The sequence below is a fragment of the Euprymna scolopes genome, chromosome 13 (assembly GCF_053919585.1).
Source record: "Euprymna scolopes isolate OS-2025 chromosome 13, ASM5391958v1, whole genome shotgun sequence".
In the NCBI taxonomy this organism is placed as follows: domain Eukaryota; kingdom Metazoa; phylum Mollusca; class Cephalopoda; order Sepiida; family Sepiolidae; genus Euprymna; species Euprymna scolopes.
The window spans coordinates 5,217,230-5,245,096 of NC_136494.1; the positions used below are offsets into that span (position 1 = coordinate 5,217,230).

Here is a 27,867-nt window from a genome sequence, read left to right on the forward strand (position 1 = left end):
CTATAATAATTAAATACCTACATCATAATTATTTTCTACTATAATAATTAAATACCTATATCATAATTATTTTCTGTGTGTTCGTTCCGTATGGACTCCGAAACGGTCACAACAATTTCTTTTTGAAATTTCACACAAATATAATCTATGTGTCTGGGAGTGTTCTTAGATAGGTTTTTATATCAGAATGCCTCCCATAAGTATCGGAAATCGATTTAAGGAGGAACAGTCCTATTTTGAATAAAAACTAATGCTCTCACAAAGTCTACGATCACAAATGCATTTGAGAAGTTTCATCACCACACAAGCAGAAGCACCTAGCGTATAAAATGAATACTAGGTTGTTTAATAGGACTGAGGCACGTTCAAAAGTAATGTTTATGTTTAAGGCACAATTGAATCATGATACTTGACTTTTGCATCTTAAACACGTTAATGCAAGTCATTATTCATAAACATAATTTTACACAAGTAACATTAGGTTCTCTACAGTGCAATGTAGACTATAATATATTGTGAACTGAGTCACTGCAAAAGGCATATGAAACTTCCTCCCAATGCACCATAGTGGGTCCCCAAGTAGAGAACGCAATCAATCGATTTGATTGAAAAATCTGCAATTTCACCGATTTTAGTGACAATAAAAATATTGGGAGGGGGCAACATTTGTTGATCCTCATTCAATCCCGGGCAACGTCGGGTCTCTTTGAAAATATCTCTCTGGATATATATATATATATATATAAATTTTATGTAGCTATATAAAATGTTATGTAAATATTTTCAGTATTTACTCTAACAGTGCTTGATACGTATATATACACATGTGATGATTGCAACGTCTTGTCAGACAAGTGCCACTACCTCAGACACTTAACGTCCATGAGCCCAAATGCCTGTGGGAGTATCTATACAAAGATGATGTTACAGAGTCTTAGCTTTGTACGACAGCTAAGTCTCTCTCTCGGTTCAAAATGTTGAGATCCAGCAACAAGCAAGAGCAAGATAGCCAGCAACAAAATAAACTGCAGACCAGCTTAATGGGGGTACTGGTCTCCCGCTTTATGGTTTTTTATATAAGAGATTTGCTTCTCCTAGAAAGATTGTCTTCACCATGGCTTACGGGAGCTCTCTCCACCCCAACACACACACACACACACACACACACACACACACACACACACACACACACACACACACACACACACACACACACACACACACACAGTGCTAGTTGGCCGTTGACACAGAAAAAGGGTTCATTCGCCCTTTAAAGGTCCTGTTTTTAATCTTCAGGGAGACTAGCCGCACTCCTCATCAAACAAGTCTGTTGGGGGAACCAGTTTAGTCGCTGATGACCCGACCATGAAGCAGGTAGTACTAGGTTACATGGTACCAGTAGCATATGACATGACCTGACATATAAGCACATACATATATACATACATGCATGCATCTATATTCCTATAAAAGTTAGAATGTGTGTGTGTGTGTGTGTGTGTGTGTGAGGACAACTCTCAACCTATATACTCAACGAATTTTTTGCCTACAAACTTGAAACTTGATATATAGGGTATTCAAATATGTGGAAACCTTTTTAATCGGTTGTAATCCGGACAAAATGGCTGCTAAGGGGTACTTGGGGGTGGGTCATCAGTTTTTATCTGTTTGTCCACTTCATGACTGCGCATGCACTAATCGTTCACATGACAGATTCCTTATGCTAAGCATAAATAGGTTTGAAAACACTTTTTAAAGAACATAGCAAGCTGGCCTAATGATTATTGTACTTGACTCACTGTCTTTAGGTTTTGGTTTCGATCTCAGCTGGAGTATATCTTTTCTTTACTTACAAAAAGTGAACTGTTTAGAAAAAGCATAATACTCACATGCACATGTCTTAGTTTATTTCTGTTTTTTTTTTTTTTGCTTCATTTTTTAAAAGTAATTTAACGTTACATTTAATATCGGGTAACGCCAAGTACATCTGGTAGTACATACATGTGTGTGTGTGTGTGTGTGTGTGTGTGTGTGTGTGTGTGTGTGTGTGTGTGTGTGTGTGTACGTGCATGCGTCTATTTTTTAACCGATTTTGTAGGGGGAATTATTTTCCCAACATTTTTACTTCATTCTATTAGATTTTACTTTTTGTTTTTCAAGTTTATAAAAAAAACTTTTAAATTATCTATTTCTATTCACACTTTTCGTTGTTAGCATTAAATGATAATTTTTCTTTAATTTATTGAATTTACCTTCTTTTTTGTTTTTTGTAAATTTTTCGTTTTATTTTCATTTTTTGTTTTATTTTCGTTTGTTTTTTGTCAATTTTCTTCTTTCTTTTTTTCAATCAATTTTAAAATTGTTTATATTTTGGGCATTTTTTTCGTTCTTTTTCTTTTTAAAACAATTTTCGTTCCCTTTTAAAACATTTTTTTTGTTAATTTTTCATTCTTTTTTGAATAATTTTTGTTTTCTTTCTTTCTTTTTTTAAACAATTTTTCGTTTACTTCTTTTTTTTTTTAATAATAATATTTCATTTTATTTTATTAAAGAAATTTTTATTCTCTTTTTTTTTGAACAATTTTTTTCCGACGTTTCTTCTTTCATTTTGTTAACAAAATTTGTTCTCTTTCTTTTTTTTAAATCGATTTTTCGTTCTTTTTCTTTTTTCCTCGTTTCCCTTTTTGTTTCGCTTTAAAACAAACTTTTGCAGCATTTCATTTTTCTTTGCTAACTTGTTTTACTTTGAACAACTTATCTCATTTCTTCTTACTCTCTATTTCATTTTTATTTTCTTCAAAACTTCACTTTTTATTATTTTTTCTTCCTTGAAGTTCACCGTGAACTTTTTTATTTTTTATTTTTTTTTTACTTCTTTCATATTCCGATTCTTTATATTCAACCATTCTTTCAATTTTCCCATAGTTTTCGCCGTCTGTTACTCAAGTCTAACAATAACAACTATTGTTGCTACTATTACTAGTGGCCAATTTATCCCCCCCCCCCTCACCCCACTGCTCCACTGGTCCGAACAAATCTTACCAATTTTATTAGCACTCGTCTATTGTGCATTCATCGCCGCTTGTATGTGCAGCGGCAGGCGACACGGCGCGTGGGATGGATCCTTTCGACTGCTGCGCTTCTCAATCAGCATCTTCATCACTATTGTGTGCATAGGGCCTTTTTTGTTGTGCGTGTGAGCGCGTGCGTGCGCTGGGTGTGAGAGGTCCGCCTCGGAGTCACACAGGCAAGAGTGCCGATCGGCAGTGCCCGTAGCTGATGACGGACAGTGGTTGCTAACTGGAGAGCCCGTCTCTGCGTTGCCAAAGTGGGCAAAGCCTACTGTGGTCAGCTTACTGGCCGCGGCATCTCTAGTCTCGACCGCATAACATCACAAAACTCACTCGGATGTAGCAGGCGACATAACAACAGAGAAAAAGATCCGGCCTGGGAACTGACTCCCCCCCCCTCTCTCTCTCTCTCTCTCTCTCTCTCTCTCTCTCTCTCTCTCTCTCTCTCTCTCTCTCTCTCTCGTTGGATGCTTATAAATATATCAAGACCGCTCGGAGTCGGAGCAAAAAGTGCTTGGATTTTATTAATGTTGCTTTTTGAAAACGCAACTCTAATCTTCACTATTTTTGTCTTTAATATATTTTTTAAAACATTTTTGTTGCTATCGTTACAAAATATCCGTGTCTATTTGTTCAGCTTGTGTCTCGTCGGGATTCTTACAAAATCAGCATCGCAGTTTTGTATAAATAGTTCGAAATTGGATTACTTTCACTTTCTACTTTCAGTTTCAGTTTCATTTAAGAACTGATAAATACGTCCAGTTAAAAAAATGTAAAGATGTTTAATAACAAGTTTGTAAGGTATTATCACTTTTAGGCTTCCATACATAACATGTAATAAGCAACAACAGTGTGTTATAGACTATTAAACGATAATAACATTACTCTGTGTTGCCGGCTCTGACGATCCATACATCGGGCCTTCCAACAAGATCATCATCACTAACAACTAGCGCTTACATGATGCAGGATGCGACAACTGTTAGTGACAACTACTGAAAAACACTGACTTTTTTGGTCTTTTTGCTATGAGCAAACTGTAGTATATGTTCTAGTACCACGCTTTATCTTTTCTGAAGAAAAAAATCCTTACAAACCGAGACAGTTTTTATTTTTATCTCGATCCAAAGTGCCCCTTTCTGGTGGGGGTGAACTGTATTTTACCCATATCAAAAAAAAAAAAAAAAAAATGGTATTGTGTTTAATTTTACCTTTATGGGGGAGGCAAGAAAATAGGGTCTTTCTTGACCTTTAACTAGAAGCAAAGTGTAGTATATGTTTTCGTACTACGCTTCATCTTTTCTGTACTCGGTCAGTAGAAGAGAAATCTTTCCAGACTGAGGCAGTTTTTATTTTTATCCAAATCCAAAATGCCAGCAGGATTTTTCTTCAGACTAAAAACGCATCTTGCATCTAAATCTGACCTCGTGGGGAGGCGAGTAAATAGAGACTGACTGGTTATTAACGTCTTAGGAATTTGGGGATCATCATCTAAATCTTTCGGCAAATAAACTTCTTATGACGTCATTAATATTTTTTTTTAATTATTGATTTTTTAAAATCTGTTAATTCCGTTTAATGCCTACAAAAAAGCATTAAAAATGTAGAAAATAAAGTAAAATTTGAATTCAGTTCAAAGGTTATTTTTTGTAAATGAGTTTTGTATATATATATATATATATATATATATATATATATATATATGTATATGTATATTTATATAAATTTTTAATGTTAGATATTTATAATTTAAAAAAAAAAAATTAATTTAAAAATTAAATAAAATGAAATTAAAAAAGAGAAAAAATGGTTTATTCGCATCGTTATCCATAAATGATATTCCTACCTGAAAACATGTCCACAGGAAACATTAGGCATCGGGCTATCACCTTGACAAGGGCCTAGCAATCCCGCATGTCCCCTTGTGTCTAATTGGTGACCCCGATGTAACTCAGTATGAAAAATTACACCCTCGGATCTAATCTATTTACCAGTGTGTTCCCGGAAGCTATTCACAGCCTCTTTTTCAACTCAATGACCACTTCGATTACTGACCCTGCTTGATGAGGGATACTGTCCCATCCAAGAGTTCACGGTGGATGTTTCCCGCACCAGATCACCTGTACCGTCGGATTCTCCCGCTCTTTTTCCTTCTTTCCTTTCTTCCACCTTCTTCACGTGTTGCCTATTTCTTACCGATTATGGCGACCCCAGGATTTACCACTTCTTTCTCGAAGAGTGTCAAAGAGATGGCAGGCTACGTCTTCTCGCCTTTACAGTGCTGCCAAAATAAGGTAAGAGATGGAAATAAATTATTGCCATTAGCAGCAGCAGTAGTAGTAGTAGTGATGGTAGTTGTATGTAAAAATAGATATGAGGAAAGTGACGTGACTGATGTAAATAAATCGAATTTAAGATATTTTTTTCTAAGCAATCTAATCGATTGTCATGGGTGATTTTGTAGAATAAACTTGTGTTATTTTTCAAAACGTAAAAACATGCAAAATGTTATTGGAATTGTTCGTTTCAAATAAGTTTGCTTGTATAAAAGAAATTACTAAAATAAAATTGGCAGTGAAAATTGCCTTCAATTCTGTTGATAGTTGGAAAATATTTTTTTCGTTTTTGATAATTCCTTACATAAGCAACTTTTTCAATTTCCTTAGCAACTTTTTTTTTTATTACTGATCTTATAACTAATTGTTCACTTTCATTATAAGCAACATTTTAAAAATTTTAGCAACTTTTCACTTTTTATAAGTAACTTTCCACTTATAAGCAACTTTTCAATTTTCATTATAATCAACATTTTTAAATTTTTATCAACTTTTCACTTTTTTATAACTTTTTTATTTTCTTCATGAGCAACTTTTTCAATTTTTTTTGGCAATTTTTCATTTTTTATAAGCAACTTTTTACTTTTATTATAAGCAAATTTTTCATTTTTTATAAGCAACTTTTTACTTTTATTATAAGCAAATTTTTCATTTTCCTTATAAGCAACTTTTTCGGTTACCTTATAAGCAACCTTTTTATTCACTTTTCTTATAAGCAATTTTTAATTTATGTTCCTTATGAGCAAATTTCTTATTCACTTTCCTTATAAACAACTTCATAATATAGAAGCCTCAGAGTTGCTTGATATTTTAATCACACAAAATACATGTTAAAATGTTCTTTAGTTTTGAGATTGAGTAATGTTGTGTAAAAATATCATTTTTAATCGTTTTAATTGGCCGTAATTTGTAATTAACTCACCAATTATCAATTATCTCTCGTATGTCTCTCTCTCACTAATTTTTTATTGCTGCAGATTGTTCGACCTCCCTCTTGCTCATACGGTGTCTATTACTCTCGCATCCGTCACAGAGAGAGAGAGAGAGAGAGAGAGAGAGAGAGAGAGAGAGAGAGAGAGAGAGAGAGAGAGAAGTGAAAAGTACTAAGACTAACTAAAAAACAGAACATTCTAATAGCTCGTTATAAACGATAGGAAATATTATCACAAACTCAAACACGAGGAGATAAGAAAAAATGTTAATTTGGATTTTACCTTTTTATTTTTATTTTAAATTTGTTTTGAAAAATCACTTTTGTCTGGTTAAAGCAAAATCTAATTGAGTTGCATGAATGACCCAACAGGTCGGATCTTTTCTAGTGTGTGTATATATATATACATATATATATATATATATATATATATATATATATATATATATATATATATATATATATATATATAATTCACGAGAGCCATGACATTCAACAAACCGGAAGTCCAAGACTCAAGTTTCGCTCTCATTTGTCTCATCAGTTAGACATATCTGAACCCAAGTTTTGAAACCCAAGCCTCTTGTATGCGAGACAAGCACTCCACCACTGATCAAACGCCCTGCACACAAGAGAGTCTATTAACTAACACAAATTAAGCAAACCGCAGCGAAATCCGACTGTGGAATGGACCTACTCCATTTCGACAGGGGACATGATCATCCAACCAGCTATAACCCAAGGCGACGTCTCACAAATAGGAATTTTAAACTCTCTAGGACGATATCATCCATCAATGCTAACCTAGCGAGTAATTAATAATAGATCAATTTAAAATTATAGATGATATAATTTTATTTGATCTATTTCGTTCCTAATGAATCCCACGCTAGACGCCGCATCTCCACTATGTTACCTAGCATCTTCTCTACTCTTCTGATGAGAAGCATTAGGCTTCGAAATGCCTTGGCATAAAGAGTTCCTTCTATCCCCCAACTAATTGTTTGTATTCCCTTATTGAATAAATGAACCAATCTATATTTACCAATATATGTATATATATATATATATATATATATATATATATATATATATATATATATATACATATATATATGTATATATATATACATATATATATATACATATATATATATACATATATATATATATATATACATATATATATATATACATACATATATATATATACATATATATATATGTATATACATACATATATATATATACATATATATATATATGTATATACATAGATATATATATACATATATATATATGTATATACATACATATATATATATATATACATACATATATATATATATATACATATATATATATGTATATACATACATATATATATATACATACATATATATATACATACATATATATATACATACATACATATATATATACATACATATATATATACATACATATATACATACATACATATATATATACATACATATATATATACATACATATATATATACATACATATATATATACATACATATATATATATACATACATATATACATACATATATACATACATATATATATATATATATATATATATATATATATATATATATATATATATATATATATATATATATATTAGCAGAACTATCTATTTATACCAGATACATGAACGATGAACTCATTTCAGAAAACAACAATGGTGGCAGGCAAAAAAACTACAAAAGATTTTAAAAAATAATTTTCTGCTTACTTTCATTTTAGTTAAACGCTAACAACAAAATTCCATTTTTAGATGCACTCATTAACCCTAACAATGATGTATTCATCATCTTTCCCTATAAAGATAAACAACCTCTATAATAACTCATGCATTCTAAATTACTGTTCCCTATAAAAATAAACACCCTTTATAATAACTCATACATTCTTAACTACAGTTCCCTATAAATATTAACAACCTCTATATTAACTCATACATAGTAAATTACAGTTCCCTATAAAATAAACAACCTTTATAATAACTCATACATTCTAAATTACAGTTCTCTATGAATATAAACAACTTTTATAATAACTCATACATCCTAAATGACAGTTTCCTATAAAAATAAACAACCCCTACATTAACTCATACATTCTAAGTTACTGTTTCCTATAAAGATAAACAACCTCTATAATAACTCATGCATTCTAAATTACTGCTCCCTATAAAAATTAACAACATCTATATTAACTTATATATTCTGGATTACTGTTCCCTATAAAGATAAACAATATCTATATTAACTTATATATTCTGGATTACTGTTCCCTATAAAAATAAACAACATCTATATTAACCTATATATTCTGGATTACTGTTCCCTATAAAAATAAACAACATCTATATTAACTTATATATTCTGGATTACTGTTCCTTATAAAAATAAACAACATCTATATTAACTTATATATAATCTGGATTACTGTTCCCTATAAAAATAAACAACCTTTATAATAACTCATGCATTCTAAATTACAACAAACTGCAGTTATGAGCTTGGGTGCCATCAGCTAGAATCGAAATCAAAACATGCAACTCTCCACCCTCATTCCTTAAACTCTGAGCGACGCCCATATGCATATATTAATGATGAGACGATTCCAATATTTTTCCCGATCCCGATACCATTACTGATTCCATATTAAATTATTGATTCTGGTTCCAATTCTTTATAAATCTCCAAATGTTTTACAACGAAGTTGTTATTTATTTCCGATTAAAAAACAATAACAGTTAAGTTTGCAGATATTTTCTCAAACGTGGAATGGGTAACCTATAGATTTTAGTTTTACTGGTAGTTTAAATTTAATTATCTTAGCATTACTATCAGCAATGGGAAATTTTGTTTTACACAAAATCAAATAAAAAAACTATTAAAAGAATCGTTTTTGGCAACAGAAAATAGGCACAAATTTGCCCGATTCTCGTACCAATTCCAATAATTCCAAAAGTTTCGATTTTTCCGATTTCGATTTCAATTAATCGTTCCAACACTAATATATATATATATATATATATATATATATATATATATATATATATATATATATATATATATATATATATATATATTAGTTTGCTCTATAACAGGCATAAACGGAAAACAAATGAACACATATCTAAGGCAATGTTGGAAAGCCTAGAGGAAGACCTCAAATCTGTAGTAGAATGGGGTTAAAAATGGATGGTAACGTTCAATGCTGCTAAGACTAAGCTCATTTCCTTCAATAATTACAAGAAACTTTCTCAACCATTAATAACTATGGCTAAAGATACATTACTTAAAAGTAATTCGTTCAAACTCTTCGGCTTAACGTTTACAGGGGTCATGAGTTGAAACAGATACATTGAGAGCATTGCCAAGGCTGCTATGAAGAAGGTGGGCTCTCTCTACCGTGCTAGAAAGCTACTTACACCTGAAAGTATCCTGTACCTTACCAAGGCCACCATTCACCCATGTATGGTGTATTGTCACTTTTGGGTTGGTGCATCTGCTACTAGTCTCTCACTCCTGGACGAGGTCCAAAAGAGAGTTGCCAACCTGATAGGTCCTGAACTGTCATCTAAGCTTCAACCTCTGTCCCATCGACGAAATGTTGCATCCCTCTGCCTGTTTTACAAGTATTTTAATGGTGGATGCTCTGACGAACTACAAGCCCTTGTACTTTCGACGTAAATACCCTGACAAACCAGACAAACCAGACAAACAGCAAAGTCCCACCCCTACACAGTAGAGATCCCTAAATGCCAGAAAGCTTTCAATTTTAATAGTTTCTTCCTCAGAAGTGCTAGACTTTGGAATTCCCTTCCAGCTTCCTGCTTTTCCAACTGTACTGACATGCAGAAGTTCAAGTGCAATGTAAACAGACATCTTGCTGCTCAACTCCCTACATAGTATCCCTGCAACTTATGTCCCCGATAGTAGCCCCCTACTTCAAAGTGACACTATGCCTTGTTTAGGGTGAAAATGTAACTAAAAAATATTCACTTGAAGCATTTATTTAGAATGCACCCCTGCCTTATCAAAGAACCTACTGTTGATTTTATATGATGTACCTCTGTGCTTGTCTGGCAACAAATGCATGTGTGATGTTCGGCTGTATAAATGTGTTAACTTAGGTCAAAATCGAACAGTTCTTTCTTTATCAGACTTGTTCAATTATTGATTTTCGATACTTATCAGATGGATTCTGATATAAAAGCTATTTAAGAACACTGCCAGACACATCAAGTACATTTGTGTGAAGCTTCATCAAAAATCGGTCTAGCCGTTTTGGAGTCCATAAGGAAGTCTTTCCCTCTCTCTCTCTCTCTCTCTCTCTCTCTTTCTCTTTCTCTCTCTCATGCACGTACACAGTGTTTTGTATATAATCATAGAGGTTATCTTCTGTCAAAAATTACATAAAACGTATGCTCCGCCAGTGTTCCCACTAACATTCACATAAAATATCAATCGGTGAAGTTAAAAGAAAGGAACCATCTCAGACGAGAAACTTTTTCAAAAACAAGAAAAAAATATTTTTCATTTTATTTTTTGACGTTTTTATGATTTTCAAGTTTTTGTAGGGGAGAGGGCGTCTGCTATTTGCCACTTCTCGAAGTTTCCATCTGTATTTCATCATTATGGATCCGTTATGGCATGGACATTCCATGTAATGTCCGATTTTCCGTGTTGATAGGTACCATGTAATCACTTGTTTTCAAAAACATGGGAACTTGTGCACTAGTACAACATTTTTGGTTTCCAGTTGGGACATATGGAGTGTGCTTATCAGGGGTAGAAAACTATTTTGTGTGTATATAAATTTCTTATATTTATTTCAATTCAATAAATGTATGACAAACAATAGCAAAAAAAAAAAAAACGCATTCGAAAATTTCAGAATTTTGGCTTTGTTACAAAAAAATTTTTTTCATCTCTAATTTGTGTTTAAAAAACTGTATTTTGTGTTATCATAATTTTCTCAAGTCTATTTAAAAAAAAAAGACATATTTATTGTTGTGAGATTTTTTATTCAATCCTGAAATTGTATTTGTCTGCCCTTGCTATGCACTCTCCAAATGTTCTAATTGAAAAACAAAAAAGTTGTATCTATGCACTAATGCACAAGTGCCAAAACGTGTCTATTCAAATGCAAAAGTAAATTAAAATAATCAACCCAATCTCTCATAATTTAATTTTCATTTATAATTAATGGCTTTCAATTATTCAGTTAGTAAGTCATATATATATATATATATATATATATATATATATATATATATATATATATATATATATATATATATATATTCAGAAGCTTAAATGAGAGAGGCCATTGGTACCGTCGGCTAAAAAATCTGATGATAGGAAACCGTTTTAGGTCCCCATATTAAGCTCTCTTCAGCCAATCTATCTCTTCTGTCTATTACCAGATGTGAAACCGACGGTACTGATGGCTTATCTCATCTAAACTTCTGAAAATATAAATATAAATATTGCTCTCTTATTTTATATTTTTCCCCCCTCATAATAGAACACTCTGCTGGAATTCTTTTTTCTAAAAATAAAACTAAGTAACAATTTTGTTGAGCTTTCTATTATCCCGATAAGTTTCGTTTCCCCTTAAAGAATTGAATTTGTTCTCTTCCTTTAACTTCCACATTTATATATATATATATATATATATATATATATATATATATATATATATATATATATATATATATATATATATATAATAAATTCCACAGCCAAACAACGTCGCAGCCCACAAGAGCCATGACAGTCAAAGAACCGGATGTCCAAGACTCGAGTTTCGCCCTCATTTGGGCTCATCAGTTAGACACATCCGAACTCAGGATTCGAAACCTGGGCTTCTTGCATGCAAGGCAAGCACTCTACCAACTGAGCAAACGCCCTGCACACAAGAACTTCTATTAACCAACACAAATCAAGCAAACCGCGCCAAAATCCGACTGTGAAATGAACCTACTTTGTCTCAACAAGGGACGCGGTCATCCAACCAGCTAATAACCCCAAGTCAATGCCTCACAAGTAGGAGTTTTAACTCGAAAGGTTGATGCCATCCAGCAATGCTAACCAAGCGAGCAACTTATGATAGGATTTTCAGAATGTGAGAGATTGTATATATAATAAATTCCACAGCCAAACAACGTGGCAGCCACAAGAGCCATGACAGTCAAAGAACCGGAAGTCCAAGACTCGAGTTTCGCCCTCATTTGGGCTCATCAGTTAGACACATCCGAACTCAGGATTCAAAACCCGAGCCTCTTGCATGTAAGGCAAGCACTCTACCAACCAAATATATATATATTATTTCAGCTGCTTTGAAAACTTTCCAACCAGACTATATCTATATGCATCATTACATTGGATTTAATTTTGGACTCCATTCTCTCTAAAGAACTATTTCTGCTTTCGGATTACCTTGAGAGAATTTTCATGCAAGCTGAAATATTATGTGCAGTTTTTTTTTTTTTTTTTTACATATCCAACATTTTTTCACTTGTTTTTCTTTGCAATTTATGACTATAATAAATTACGGTTTCACTTAACGCCATAACTAGCAAATTCTAACATTGCTACAAATATAATTTGCTGATTTCTTTCTGTCCTCTGATGAGAAGAATAGTAAGAATAGCATTCTTTGCAACTCTGCAGAATAAGGACTTTGTAAATTGTTTTTTGGAATATTCAGTCGAACAATAAATTTTGATTGTAAAGTTCAGCTAACAGTTTTAATTTTCTTTCTCTTACATATATATATATATATATATATATATATATATATATATATATATATATATATATATATATATATATATATATATATTATTCAATTTAGATAAACAAAATTACCATATTTCGCTTCAGTAAATTCATTGTTTCAGTTTTAAAAAATATCGTCAGGCGACAGTACACTTCTGATCTACTCGAGGTCATTCATTTAATGAAAATGAAAACTAAATAGAAAAAAAAAATAGAAAGAAGAGATAAAAAGAAAGTGTTTCGCAGAGATTTTCTTAAAATTAAGCGTCTAGACATGCATTATTTTTTTTTAAGAAAAAGTTAAGTTTAATCAGTTATAATGAAGGTGTTTTTCGTTACTTAAATTATGTCAGAACACCTACGTGTGTTATGTGATCAGAAATAATGAATCTGCTAATTGAAAGAAAGATCTAGAAGAGAGCTAGGTTTTTTCAACTGTCTTGAATGTTAATGCACATATGTCCTTCAATGTTTTATGCCCAGTTTCGTTAAAGATAATCTTGGTTAAATTTGTTGATAAAACCTTAGTCTGAAGTAAAAATAAGGATTTCATTTTAAAATCTTATTATAAAACTCCTTTTTTTTTACATAGGCATCACCACTTATCAAAGCCTTGAGGCCGTTCGAGGATAAGGATTAAAGAGTGTACAGTAGAAATTGGACAATATAGTAACCGTTAGTAATGGAGATTCAGTAAATTTGTTAACTGATATGGAACGGCTCATCAAAAACTTGTTTACGTTAGACTTGAAGACAATCATATTGTAGTCAGCTGGAAAGCAGAAAAACGGAAGATAATTCCATAGGTGTGCAGTTCTAAGAAAGAAGCTTTGCTCATGGAATCTACGTTTAGGTTTAGGCACAGATAAAAAGTGGGGGAAATTAGTGATAGTGTTTTCTGCTAGACGGGTGTTTCTTGTGAAAGTTTGGCGAGGGGGGGGAGACCATAGAATGGAGCTCAGCCGAGCACTTGCCATGAAAATAACGATAAAGCAGAGACAAACTTGTTTTTTCCTTTTCTTTGTGGGGTTTTACAGCTTAATAAATACCTACAAAAGTAAATAAAGCTACAAAACAATTTTTTCAGTTGACAAAAATTCTTGCTTATATGTCCAGTAATAGACTTTTTTTTTTTTTTTACATGGAGTTCACCACTTATCAAGGCCCAATGGCCACTCGGGGATAAGGGTTATTGTGTGTACAGTAATCAATGGGATAGTGTAGCAATAGTATTGGAGAATTGGTAAGGTGTAATTACTTAGGGGGGGGGGCGGTTCATCAGGAATTTGTTTGTGTTGGACTTGAAGACATCCAGGTTGAAGTCGGGAGGGAAACAAGCAAGTGGAACAGAGTTCCACAAGCGTGCAGTTCTAAGAAAGAAGCTTTGTTCATGGAATCTACATTTTGATTTAGGCACAGATAGGGAGTGGAGAAAATTATTGACGGTGGTTTCAGCTAGTCGGGTATTTTTTGAAAAAGATTGGTGAGGGGGGACCAGAGAATGGAGCTCAGACGAGCACTTGCCATGGAAATAACGATAGAACAAAGATAGGCTCGCTACGTCTCTTCTGTGGGAAAGAGGTTGCAGGGAAGAGAAAAGGGCATTCCCCACTAAGCCACGAAGTCTATTTTGTACTGTGTCAAGGCAGGATAGGCTGTTTTTAGTAGCTCCTGCCCAAATGTGGCAGCAGTACTCTATCCTTGGACTAAAGCCAATCGAAATGCAGAGAATAGATTTGCACATTTAAACAGAAAGGAACATCCCAGTCTGCTTATATATCAACTCACTAGATTCTTATCTCCATTTAGTTCTAGCTCAGTTCAATAGAAACAAGTATCTATTTAAGAAATTCCTATCTGCGGAATATGTTGCTACATTATTGCTTCCCTGAGGGCTACAACGTGATCATACTTAAAACTAATGCCAATAAACACTTCTCATAAATCATCCTTATAAGTCATCAAATTTTATCCATACGATTCATTTTTATGTCGTTTATAATATTCATCATCAGGTGGGATAGTGTGTAGTATCTGTTCTGTTGACTAAACGACACGTTCCTGGCTGCAGCACACCAGGCATAAAAAATGAGAAAGTGTGCAGCATAAAGATATCTCAACTGATCTAATCACATTACGTTACGTTACCCACCATCAGTCATTTGATCTTGGTGTGTTCTACATTGATGTTGGTGGCCCAAATAACAACGGACAGAAGTTGGAATTTATTCAAGAAACCTCGGCATAAGACAAGAAGACGAAAAATGAAAATAATAAAAATAATGATTCAACTCTGCTTCGGAATATTTTTAGATGAGGATTGATAATTTGTATTATTTACATTCTTCAGACTATTTTTCTCATCCTCAATGTTATTCACACAATGTTTCGACTAATGTAACCTCCGACATTCTTTTCTTTTTTTTTTTTACACACACGCATCACCACATTATCAAGGCCAAGAGGCCACTCAAGGATAAGGGTTAAAGAGTGTACAGTAGAAATTTGACAATATAGTAATCATTAGTAATGAAAATTCGGTAAATTTGATAACTTATATGGAACGGCTCATCAAGAACTTATTTACGTTAGACTTGAACACAACCATATTGTAGTCAGCCGGAAAGCAGGAAAACGGAAGATAATTCCACAGGCGTGCAGTTCTAAGAAAGAAGCTTTGCTCATGGAATCTACGTTTAGGTTTAGGCACAGATAAAGAGTGGGGGAAATTATTGATAGTGTTTACAGCTAGACGGGTGTTTCTTGTGAAAATTAGGCAAGGGGGGGGGGACCATAGACTGAAGCTCAGTCGAACACTTTCCATGAAAATAACGATACATCAGAGACAAACTCGCAACATCTCTTCTGTGAGATAGAGGTTGCAGGGAAGAGAAAAGGACATCTCCTACGAGGCTACAAAGTCTATTTTGAACTCTATCAAGGCAGGACAAGTCCTTTCTAGCAGCTCCTGCCCAGATGTGGCAACAGTATTCCATCCTTGGACGTACCTGGCTCTTATATAGATAGAGAATTGCAACAGCAGTGAGATATCTACCGGATTGATAGAAGGATCCCACCATTTTTCTAGCGGCCTTGGCAACAGATTTGATGTACGTGTTCCATTTAAGATCAGAAGTAATGATCAAGCCCAGAAGCTTGTCAAAACTTGAGGCCTCCTGAAGACGAGAGCCATTCATTTCAATTGATGCCAGATGTGGATCAGTTCTTCAGGTGTATCTTGTTGAAGTCACAAATCTTTTACTCGGATTTTAGTATCTTTCTGAAAAACTCGGGAATTTTTCTGTCAAACTCGGGGAATCTTTCTGAGAAACTCGGGGAATCTTTCTGACAAACTCGGGAATCTTTCTGACAAACTCGGGAATCTTTCTGTCAAACTCGGGAATCTTTTTGACAAACTCGAGAATCTTCACAGAATTTTTAACAGAACCCTTAATTTAATCCACAGAAGTAATATGCTCTTGTTCCATTAACTATGACCAGGAAGAAATCTTAAGTAATTTGCAATTGTATTCTTAGTATCGTCTGCACTAAGGATTGAACCTTCAACCTCCAGAAGAGTGTCACTTAGAATTGAATTTTACTTAGTATTTTATCTGTTATGTAATTGGTCTTTATGAAAGGACCCGTGGCATATCAAATATCGATCTCAGTAACACGTGTTTTTACAAAAATCGTTCCAGACAAAGCATGAAGCCACTCGATGTAAGGAGCTAAAAATATACATCAAGGTCAAATCTTGCCAACGATAAGTGTTAGATAGAATAGAAAACAAAAAAAAAGCAATTCTTCCCTCTTTGTCAGAAGCAATGCTCATTGAATGTAAGGACTTAACAACAAAATAAGGGAAACGAGAGTTACGCAGATGCCGAAAGTAAACCTAAGATCCACTTTCTACTCTCCTCATCCTCAATTAGCTGTTAGCCTCGATAAGAGATGACTCATGGCGAGGTAAATGAATAGATGAATAAGCTTCAATAAAATCAAAGGAAATCCACCAACAATATCACAGAATGCTTCCAAAAGTTCATCATAAAATCAATGGCACAACCATACGAATCAAAGAATTTCACCATAACATAATTGTAAACATAAAAAGGAGACAATATAGTTAACAAAAGATTTCACTACAATAACATACAACAATAATATACAACAATAACATACAACAATAACATACAACAATCAAACAACAATCTTTATTTAAAACAAGCACGAGAGGGAGAAGGGGGTATCAGACGCTTTCGACATTACTAAGGGTCCACTTAATACCACAGAAAAAGGAATAATAGGTTTATGTATATATAGGTCTCCATTTAGTCTCAAGAAACAATTGGTAACCCCTGCAGGGAGTCTATTGTGCAGCAAAGGTTGTGCAATCTTCAGCCGTACTTCTCCTAAATAAATATTGTCCAAAATGATTTAATGTTAGGATAAGCAGAGAGCTCCCTCACATGCACCACCTTGTATTCTCAAATAGTCGCTTATTTAGCATTGATTAGGACAAACATGGCTTGACTTTACTTTCGTGTTTCTTAATTTTTGAGATAATGATTGATAATTTGGATTATTTGGATCATTTGGACTATTGTTTTCATCTCATGTAAAAAGATTAACAATCTATCATTATCGGATGAAGTAACAATTATAGAGAGAAAAGAGTTAGATAATTTTCATGCAATATGGGAATCATTAATTATTAAAATTAGATAAGGTCATTATATATATATATATATATTTATATATATATATATATATATATATATATATATATTATAGTAATTTATAAAATATATATGGCGATTAAGCTACATTAAATATTCGGCGTTTCATCCACTCTAGGATTCGTCAGGCGTATGCGCGAATTCTGTGGTTGTTTCTCGTTTTTATATGGTCCTCTTCTGTTGAGGATTTTAGTTAGCCAATCAGCTTTCTAGTATCCACCGCGCCCCTTCCTATCAGCCAATGGGCATGCATTTTATCGAACAAAGGATCTGTTTTAGAATTAGGTTAGTGGTTTAAGGCAGCCATTTTCCTTCTTTTTTTTTATATATAAATACACATATGTGTATATACATATATGTACATAAATATACATATATATATATATATACATACCTATATGTGTGATCGTTTATGTATATTCATGTTTATTTAAATTTATTTATTTGTTTATTTTCTATTGTTTTTGTTAGTTTTAAAGCTATTTTGTATCGCTATCCTAGAGTAAGTTTTATTTTGTGAACACAGTTATTTGCTATTTCTCTTCTACAGTTTAATAGATTTTGGGGTTCTTTAAAGTACAGGATAGCAAATTTTTCATGAAGGCATAAATTACATGGGTCGTCTAAATGCCTGCACGTGGTAGCTTGTCTTATTATTTTCCATTCGACTACCGGCGAATGTCCGCTTTCTTTGAGTTCCCAGTATTTATTCGCTAGTGTTGTTTTTATACGGTGTTTTTTATTGTTGAATGTACTTTTGTGGTCATAGTATCGGGTTTTGAAATCTAAGGAAGTCATGCCTACGTAATATTTCTTGTTATTCGGGTTTTCTTTCGCAAATATTGTTGCCTGATAAACTACGCTTTTTGTTAGACATTTATTTTGAACTGGGCAAAGTGTGCGGTGTCTACAGTTGCATTTATCTTGTTCGTTATTAGTATTTTTATTTATGGTATGGTTGTTCTTGTCCGGGGTTGGTTTGTTATTATTATTATTATTATTATTATTATTATTATTATTATCATTATTTCTGCTAGTGTTAGTTTTATTTTTGTCATGGTATCTACTTTTTTATTGTTTATTTTGTTGTTGTTTGCATTGTTTTTATTTAGTATTTTGTTATTATGTGCCTTAATTATCATCTCTAAATTTTCGCAACAACTGTAGGATAACTTTAAGGTATTTTTATTGAAGATTTTGTGTAAGGGGTTGGTTGCGGGAAAATACTTTCAATAAGATCTAGAAATTTCTTGCCAAGTTTTGTTTTTAACATTTGATTGTATGGGGCCGTATACCAAATTATATTTCTTTTTCTTCTATTTTTAATTTTATTATAGTTATTGGTGTTTTGTTGCTTATATTTGACATCGATATTTTTGTATCCACTATTTTTTAGGGCTGTTTCGTAGATATTGGTTGACCTGTTAAATGCATTTTCATCGCTTGAGTTATTACTGAGTCTACTTACGATCGAGTTAGGAATCTGTTTTATAATTGATGGTGGGTGATTGGACTTAGGGTTTACGTAAATTGGAGTAGCGTTATCTTTTAAGTATGGTTCATATGTGTTTTTATCAAAGTTTAACGTGACGTCCAGGAAGTTTGTTATTTTTATGTTAGCTGATACGTCTGCTTTTAGGCCTAATTTTTTCATTTCCTTGTGTATGATTTTCTTAAAGTTTTCTCCCTTGACTTTGTTGGAGTTTTTTATTATAGCTAGTCCCTCATCTCTATATAGGCCGATATCCGTAGTATCGAATATGCTTGTGAGGGTATATAGAATGAATAATCCCACAAGATCTGATGCCTCTGCAGAATCTCTGGCACCCATTGCCAAATCAAACGAATTTTTCATTTTAGTTTTTATCCACTGGTTATTGTTATTTATTAGAACTGATTTTCTATATTTTTTAATGATGTTGATTTCTTCCGAAGATATATCAGTGTATGCCTCGGCAAATTCTAGGGCAATGTTAAAAATTTCTTCGGATATCGAGGGATAAAAGTCTATGATGTCAAACTGTATAAACGTACATTTATCTTTGTTTTCTATATTTTTAAACCAGGTGATTGCTTCGGTAGTATTTGCCCACTGGTTTAGTTCTAGGTCTTGTTTGATTTGTTTGTTTACTCTAGAGAGTATAGCTTTGCTAATTCTACCTATTTCTGGTTTAGTTGGGTTTATCAGGCGGGTGCTGGGATTATTATTAAAGCCCCATTTGTGGTTTTTAAGCAGAATGTATGCCTCTCTAGGTTTCAATTTGCCAACTTTATCGCTAATTTTTAATTTATCGGTAATTTGTTTACTTTCAGTATTTATTATATCTATGTAGTCGCATTCGTTTGTGTCTAGTTTTTTGTAGTTTTTTGTAATGTTTTCTGTGATTAGTTTGTTATATTCTTGCTTATCTATTTTATAAAATAAATCTATATTTTCGTATATTAATTTTATGTAAGTAAATGAAGTAGTTATATATATTATATATGGAAATGTATAAAAAAAAGAATCCGAAAAGTATAAAAGGTTATAACTTTTCTTTATTCGGTTTCAATTGGTGACGTGCAGGAATACAAAATAATATTATGAAAAAAAATTAAAGAACTTTATATATATATGTATATATATATATATATATATATATATATATATATATATATATATATATATGTGGAAGTTAAAGGAAGAGAACAAATTCAATTCTTTAAGGGGAAACGAAACTTATCGGGATAATAGAAAGCTCAACAAAATTGTATTAGAGCTTATTTAGAAGTAAACAAGAAAGAAAAATGAAAGTCTAAAAATCTAAATATTAATGTAGAGATTTATTCATTTATTTAAACAAGAGTACACATTTATTTAGAGGTTTTGGGTAAGTGGGGATTTTTTATGCCACGGCATTTCGAAGCCTTATACTAGATGTCGCATCCCCATTATGTTAGCCGGCACCTTCTCCACTCTTCTGAAGAGAAGCATTAGGCTTTGAAATGCTATGTTATAAAGAGTTCCCACTTACCTAACATCCCTAAACAAATGTGTCGCTCGTTTGAATAAATTTATAAATATTAATATATAGTTTTTATATCTTTAGTCTCCTTTTTCGTTTACTTATATGTATATATATATATATATATATGTGTGTGTGTGTGTGTGTGTATATATATATATATATATATATATATATATATATATATATATATATATATATATACACATACAGGGTGTCCATAAAGTCTGTGTGCGCCTTAAAATATTTGTAATTTTATTTGTGATTGCAATAGAAATAATGTGTAAAAAGGATTTGATTTTGGAACAATTCATTTTAAAATTGCACACGGACTTTATGGACACCCTGTATACACACACACACACACACACACACAAACACACACACACACACACACACACACACACACACACACACACACACACACACAGGGTAGAGTGATAAAATTGTCGCCTAAAAAAATGACATGATTCCATTTACGCTTGATAAAAACATGTTTTCTTTTTTTGTTGCAGATTATCTATTAGTTGGCCAGTTGTGTATAAATCCCAAGAGCGATAGCAGCCTTCTATTATGTCTGAAAGTGGCACAATGTTCAACAAGTGAGATCGGAGATGCGCTGCTGTACAACTCATGCTCTCTACTGATCCAAGTTATGACAACAGGACCATTGCCAGCACCCTCAAAATGCAAATCGGGACGGTTTAACACTTGAGAGCACAGCTCAACAAAGTTTCCGGTCTTTGGTATCGTTTCAAGTGTGGGCCACATCATGCCACCTCACATCTTCGAAATTGGCTTGAAAGTCAACACCAAAGTGTACCTGAATGTGCTGAAGAGTGAGGTGCAATCAAGTGGCTGTTGGCAGACCCTGGGTGTGGCAGCAAGACTCGATGCTGCCACACCCAGTCATACATCGAAACATTACCAACATGACCTCCCACAACACCAAAGCCTGCTTGATCGCCACCATCTGCCATGTATTCACCAAGCTCCTGCTGGCGCTTGTGGAAAAGGCATGCTTCCAGTTCTGGACCTCTATTGAGGCGATTGAGGCTGAAGGCAACTACATTGAATAAATGTCAGCTCTATCACATAAGTTATCGGAATTGATTTTTCAATAAAAGTTTTAAAATAAAGTTGTAGTGTTGTTTTCTTTCGGGCAACAAATTTATCGTTCGATCCTTCAGTCTTTGACAGACTATGGATATCCATCGTAGGGGTGCCTACACATGAAATTTTTATGGCAGGAGGTGTGCAATCTCCAACTACACATCTCCTGAGTCAACATTGTTAAATACCAGTGGCAAGTGAAGTGTCTGTATAGGACGACTAAAAACAAATGCCTAGATAAGCGGAGAGAACATACAGTGCCTAGAATTTTCAAATGGTCACCCATCTGGTACTAACCAGGCTCAATGTTGCTTAACTTTGGTGATTTGATGAGAATCAGTCTGTCAATGCAATTATCCCATATATGTGCTTGATATTGGCAGGACAAAGAAGAGGTTGCCTTCTCGCAGATCTAACATTGTAGCTCAGCTTCAGTTTGTGTTACCGTTTTCGTGCACTCTTTGTCCTCTCTTGTGAATTGTACGGTCACTCTATTAACAGTAGAAAAGCATATTGAAAGATTTCCTTCTATTTTGCGTTGACTAAAATCACCTTCATGTTGACCTACGATTTGTCCTAGCAGAAATTCTGATAGGTCTGATGCTCCTTTGGTTCGTGGCATGCTTCAATGTTGTTAGATCCAATTTGAATGAGATAATCTAAGTTATTTCAGCACCATTCTTATCTGCAAATATAAATAAGTATATAATAATATTAGGAAAAATACTTATCTTAGTACCTATTCTTTTCTGTCATGTCTATATATATACAGTATTTATTACAACACTATATATACATATTTCAAGGTCATACCAGTGGTTTCATTGTGTTGAATCAACCATAACAGGTTGGATAGAGTCAGTGCAAATTCATCAGCGATATTGAAAAACTGAAACAATGCAAAGTAAACAAACAGAAGAAAACGTTAAACGAGCGTTTAAGACTTATTTTTCTAGTCCGAATAACATTGGGTAATTAAGAGAAGGACCATGAGAAGGTTGCCAACATCTTAAGTGAAAGTGATCTTGTGTGGAACAAATTGGATTCGAGCTTGAAACACCCAGGTCGTTAGTTCGTGCCATTAACCATTTTTCATCCCAATCAAGACATGTTGTCACTTGGAACATAATGGGGAACGTGTCTAACAGGGGATTGTAAGGAGTTGAGCAATGAGATGTTTGTTTACATTACATTTAAACTTCACCAGGTTATTACAGTCAGAGAAGCCGGAAACAGGCGGGGAATTCCAAAGTTTAGCAGTTTGAGGGAAGAAACTGTTAGTTTGATTAATCGTTTATTCATCGTCTGATGAAATCTGATATTCGATTGCATTTTTGTAGTTATTCATCCATTTATATATTACTGGTAGGGAGACTGGGTGTTGTCTCGGATTGAATGAGGAACCGAGCCCATAATATCGCATTCACTGTCTTTATTTACCAACATCCTGTGTGAAAGTGATTTTTGTGGAAGAAACTGGATTCGGTTTTTAATCTAGAGAAAATCCAGCTCCCCAAAAAGGGGCACTCTGGATAGGAACAAAAATTTAAATTGCCTCAGTCTAGTAGGATTTCTCCCCCACTGATCGAAGACAGAAAAGGTGAAATGTAGCATCAGAACAGATACTACACTGTGTTCCTAGCCAAAAAAGCCAAGAATGGTTCTGAAATCTTTTTTCTTTTAAATTTTTTCAGATCATTAAAATATTTATATAAAATTCATTATATATAAGCTTTATAAAATATTTAATTTTAATCACGTAATTGTTTATAATTTTTTAAGAATGTTAATTTCTGTATAATTGTTAATTTCTGTATAATTGTTAATTTCTGTAATGTTTTTCTTCACAAAAGTTCTTTTTACATGGTATTTTGTATTAAACCATTATGGCGGCAAAGTACTGTCCGCAAATGGATGAAATGCCTTCGAAGCATTGTTCAGGGAGTTTGTTTATGAGCTGCCCAGAAGAGATGCTGCATGTTGGTGATTTAGTATTGGTCTTTGAAACAATGGAAGAAAGACTTGGCAGAATGCTATGAAAAAAAGTGTTGGTATTATTATAACCGAAAAATTCTTTAAAAGAATCTTTCATACCCACTACTCCCAAAAGCATGTTTCATGAAACTATCCATCCATTTTATCCTTGTTCAAAAACGGTTGTATTTAATCCAGACAAAATGCCTCTTTCAACAACGTATTCTTATACAGACGGTAGAAACAATTTTTACTCTATACATTAAGTCCTCTTGCACCACTCACGTCACCAGGTTACAATACTAACAGATATATTAATTTTCAATCGACTGCTATTATTTCCTCTCCATCCTCCAACTACTTAAAACACATTACAGGAGATTAAAAAGATAGGCGCTCTCTCTGGATCAAATAGATTTTACCTTGTGCCATGCTTGTGTCAACGGAGTATCCTATTTACTAATACTTCTAACCATTCTTCAAAATAACAGGATGAGTTACAAAGCAATTTTGGTTGTATTCAACATGGCGTCTATACTGATTGGACATTTTTTTAAAAACAACTTCTTTAAAATAAAATACCTTGAATTCTTAGAGTTTAATGGTAAGATTAATTTTTTTTTCTTTCTGAAAACTGTTAATCTTAATTTGTAAAATGGAATTTCTTGACTTAATCTGCATTCCCGGGCAACGCTGGGACGCAAATAAGCTTGTAAAACAATAAAATCAAATTGATAAAAATACATGACCATTCTTTCTTTAATTTTATATAGCAAATCAAACGTTAGAGTAATGACGTCACCAAATACAGAATATTGCAGAAGAGAATGTCTAATTTCTTTATTTTCTATTTAAGTTTTTTTTTTAATTTAAAATAAGTAAATGAACATAAAACATTATATTATAAACGTAATAAAATAAAATATTATATTATAAACGTAATAAAATATTATATAATAAACTTAATAAAATAAAATATTATATTATAAACTTAATAAAATATTATATTATAACTTAATAAAATATTACATTATAAACTTAATAAAATATTACATTATAAACTTAATAAAATATTACATTATAAACTTAATAAAATATTATATTATAAACTTAATAAAATATTATATTATAAACTTAATAAAGCATTATATTATAAACTTAATAAAATATTATATTATAAACTTAATAAAATATTATATTATAAACCTAATAAAATATTATATTATAAACTTAATAAAATATTATATTATAAACTTAATAAAATATTATATTATAAACTTAATAAAATATTATATTATAAACTTAATAAAATATTATATTATAAACTTAATAAAATATTATATTATAAACTTAATAAAATATTATATTATAAACTTAATAAAGCATTATATTATAAACTTATTAAAATATTATATTATAAACTTAATAAAATATTATATTCTAAACTTAATAAAATATTATATTATAAACTTAATGAAATATTATAGTATAAACTTTATAAAGCATTATATTATAAACTTAATAAAATATTATATTATAAACTTAATAAAATATTATATTATAAACTTATTAAAATATTATATTATAAACTTAATAAAATATTATATTCTAAACTTAATAAAATATTATATTATAAACTTAATGAAATATTATATTATAAACTTAATAAAGCATTATATTATAAACTTAATAAAATATTATATTATAAACTTAATAAAATACTATATTATAAACCTAATAAAATATTATATTATAAACTTAATAAAATATTATATTATAAACCTATTAAAATATTATATTATAAACTTAATAAAATATTATATTATAAACTTTATAAAGCATTATATTATAAACTTAATAAAATATTATATTATAAACTTAATAAAATAAAATATTATATTATAAACTTAATAAAATAAAATATTATATTATAAACTTAATAAAATATTATATTATAAACTTAATAAAATAAAATATTATATTATAAACTTAATAAAATATTATATTATAAACTTAATAAAATAAAACATTATATTATAAACTTAATAAAATAAAACATTACATTATAAACTTAATAAAATAAAATATTATATTATAAACTTAATAAAAAAGTATTATATTATAAACTTAATGAAATAAAATATTATATTATAAACTTAATAAAATAAAATATTGTATTATAAACTTAATAAAATAAAATATTATATTATAAACTTGATAAAAATAAAATATTATATTATAAACTTAATAAAATAAAATACTATATTATAAACTTAATAAAATAAAATATTATAAACTTAATAAAATAAAACATTATATTATAAACTTAATAAAATATTATATTATAAACTTAATAAAGTATTATATTATAAACTTAATAAAGTATTATATTATAAACTTAATAAAATAGAATATTATATTATAAACTTAATAAAATATTATATTATAAACTTAATAAAGTATTATATTATTAACTTAATAAAATAGAATATTATATTATAAACTTAATAAAATATTATATTATAAACTTTAAAAAAAAAATATTATATTATAAACTTAATAAAATAAAATATTATATTATAAACTTAATAAAATAGAATATTATATTCTAAAGTTAATAAAATATAATGTTATATTCTAAAGTTAATAAAATAAAATATTATATTATAAACTTAATAAAATAAAATATTATATTCTAAAGTTAATAAAATAGAATATTATATTATAAACTTAATAAAATAGAATATTATATTATAAACTTAATAAAATATTATAGTATTAACTTAATAAAATAAAACATTATATTCTAAACTTAATGAAATAAAATATTATATTATAAACTTAATAAAATAAAATATTATATTCTAAAGTTAATAAAATAAAATATTATATTATAAACTTAATAAAATAGAATATTATATTATAAACTTAATAAAATATTATATTATTAACTTAATAAAATAAAATATTATATTATAAACTTAATAAAATATCTCATAAAAACACAACCTTTTATATCAAAACTTATTTTGCTTTTTTTGTAATGTAATTTATAACTCTGCTGTCACAATTAATTACTTCCCTTACATCTTACTTAGAAAAAAATTCATCTGCATATGTATGCAATAAATAGGTTAGAATCACATCCAAGTTAAACACATGGTAATAATATAATTATTACTGGTAAAATATTCTAACCATAATTTCATATCAGATATAAATGTCGACCCACAATTGAACAATAATTTATGATTCTCTGGAACCCTAATTTTTCAGGCATCTGTGTCTCCCATAATTTATAACTGCTATAACTATATTCTATAATATCCTATAACTTCCCGCTCCTGGGATAAACACACCTTTACCAAGTAGTTGTATATTTTTTCATGAGGATAAAATGCGGAAAATTCTGTATAGCTTACTTGCCATATATTTTCAAAACTTATGTGTGTGCCTGTATGTGTGTATTGTATGTTACGCAAATATTCTTAAATAACACAGAGTATTTTTACTTGATAAAACCTTTATTTTCCCAATTTTCTGAATATTTGCATATATACGTGTGTGTGTGTGTGTTAGTGCAATTCTGATTGTGGTGTTCACCTTTCTAAATTTTCCAGGTATATCAAGTGATTGTACATTTCTTTTTTTTTTTTTCTGAAGATGAGATATACCACGAAAATTTAGGGAACTTAACATCACAATACTAATATGGTTCGAAACATTATGTTATATTATATTTAAAATTTATAATTACATATATTATTATATATTATATTATAACAAAGATTTATAATTAAAAATTATTGTAATCTTTTCAATATTGTCATTCTTTTTTCCTTATCTCGTACCCAACAATGTTT

The 27,867-nt window shown here is 30.9% G+C and overlaps 1 protein-coding gene across 22 annotated transcripts in view; it reads left to right on the plus strand.

Annotated features, from left to right (window-relative positions):
- The first annotated feature begins 4,919 nt into the window (after positions 1 to 4,919).
- The window catches only part of LOC145291925 (tensin-3-like), a 1,436,242-nt gene continuing 1,413,294 nt past the window's right edge, over positions 4,920 to 27,867 (plus strand). For all 22 annotated transcript variants that reach the window (XM_080137783.1, XM_080137795.1, XM_080137791.1 and 19 more), the window contains exon 1: positions 4,920 to 5,365. In XM_080137783.1, the coding sequence (XP_079993909.1) occupies positions 5,135 to 5,365 (231 nt within the window). In that variant the 5' untranslated portion in view covers positions 4,920 to 5,134. The remainder of the gene's footprint in view (positions 5,366 to 27,867) is intronic.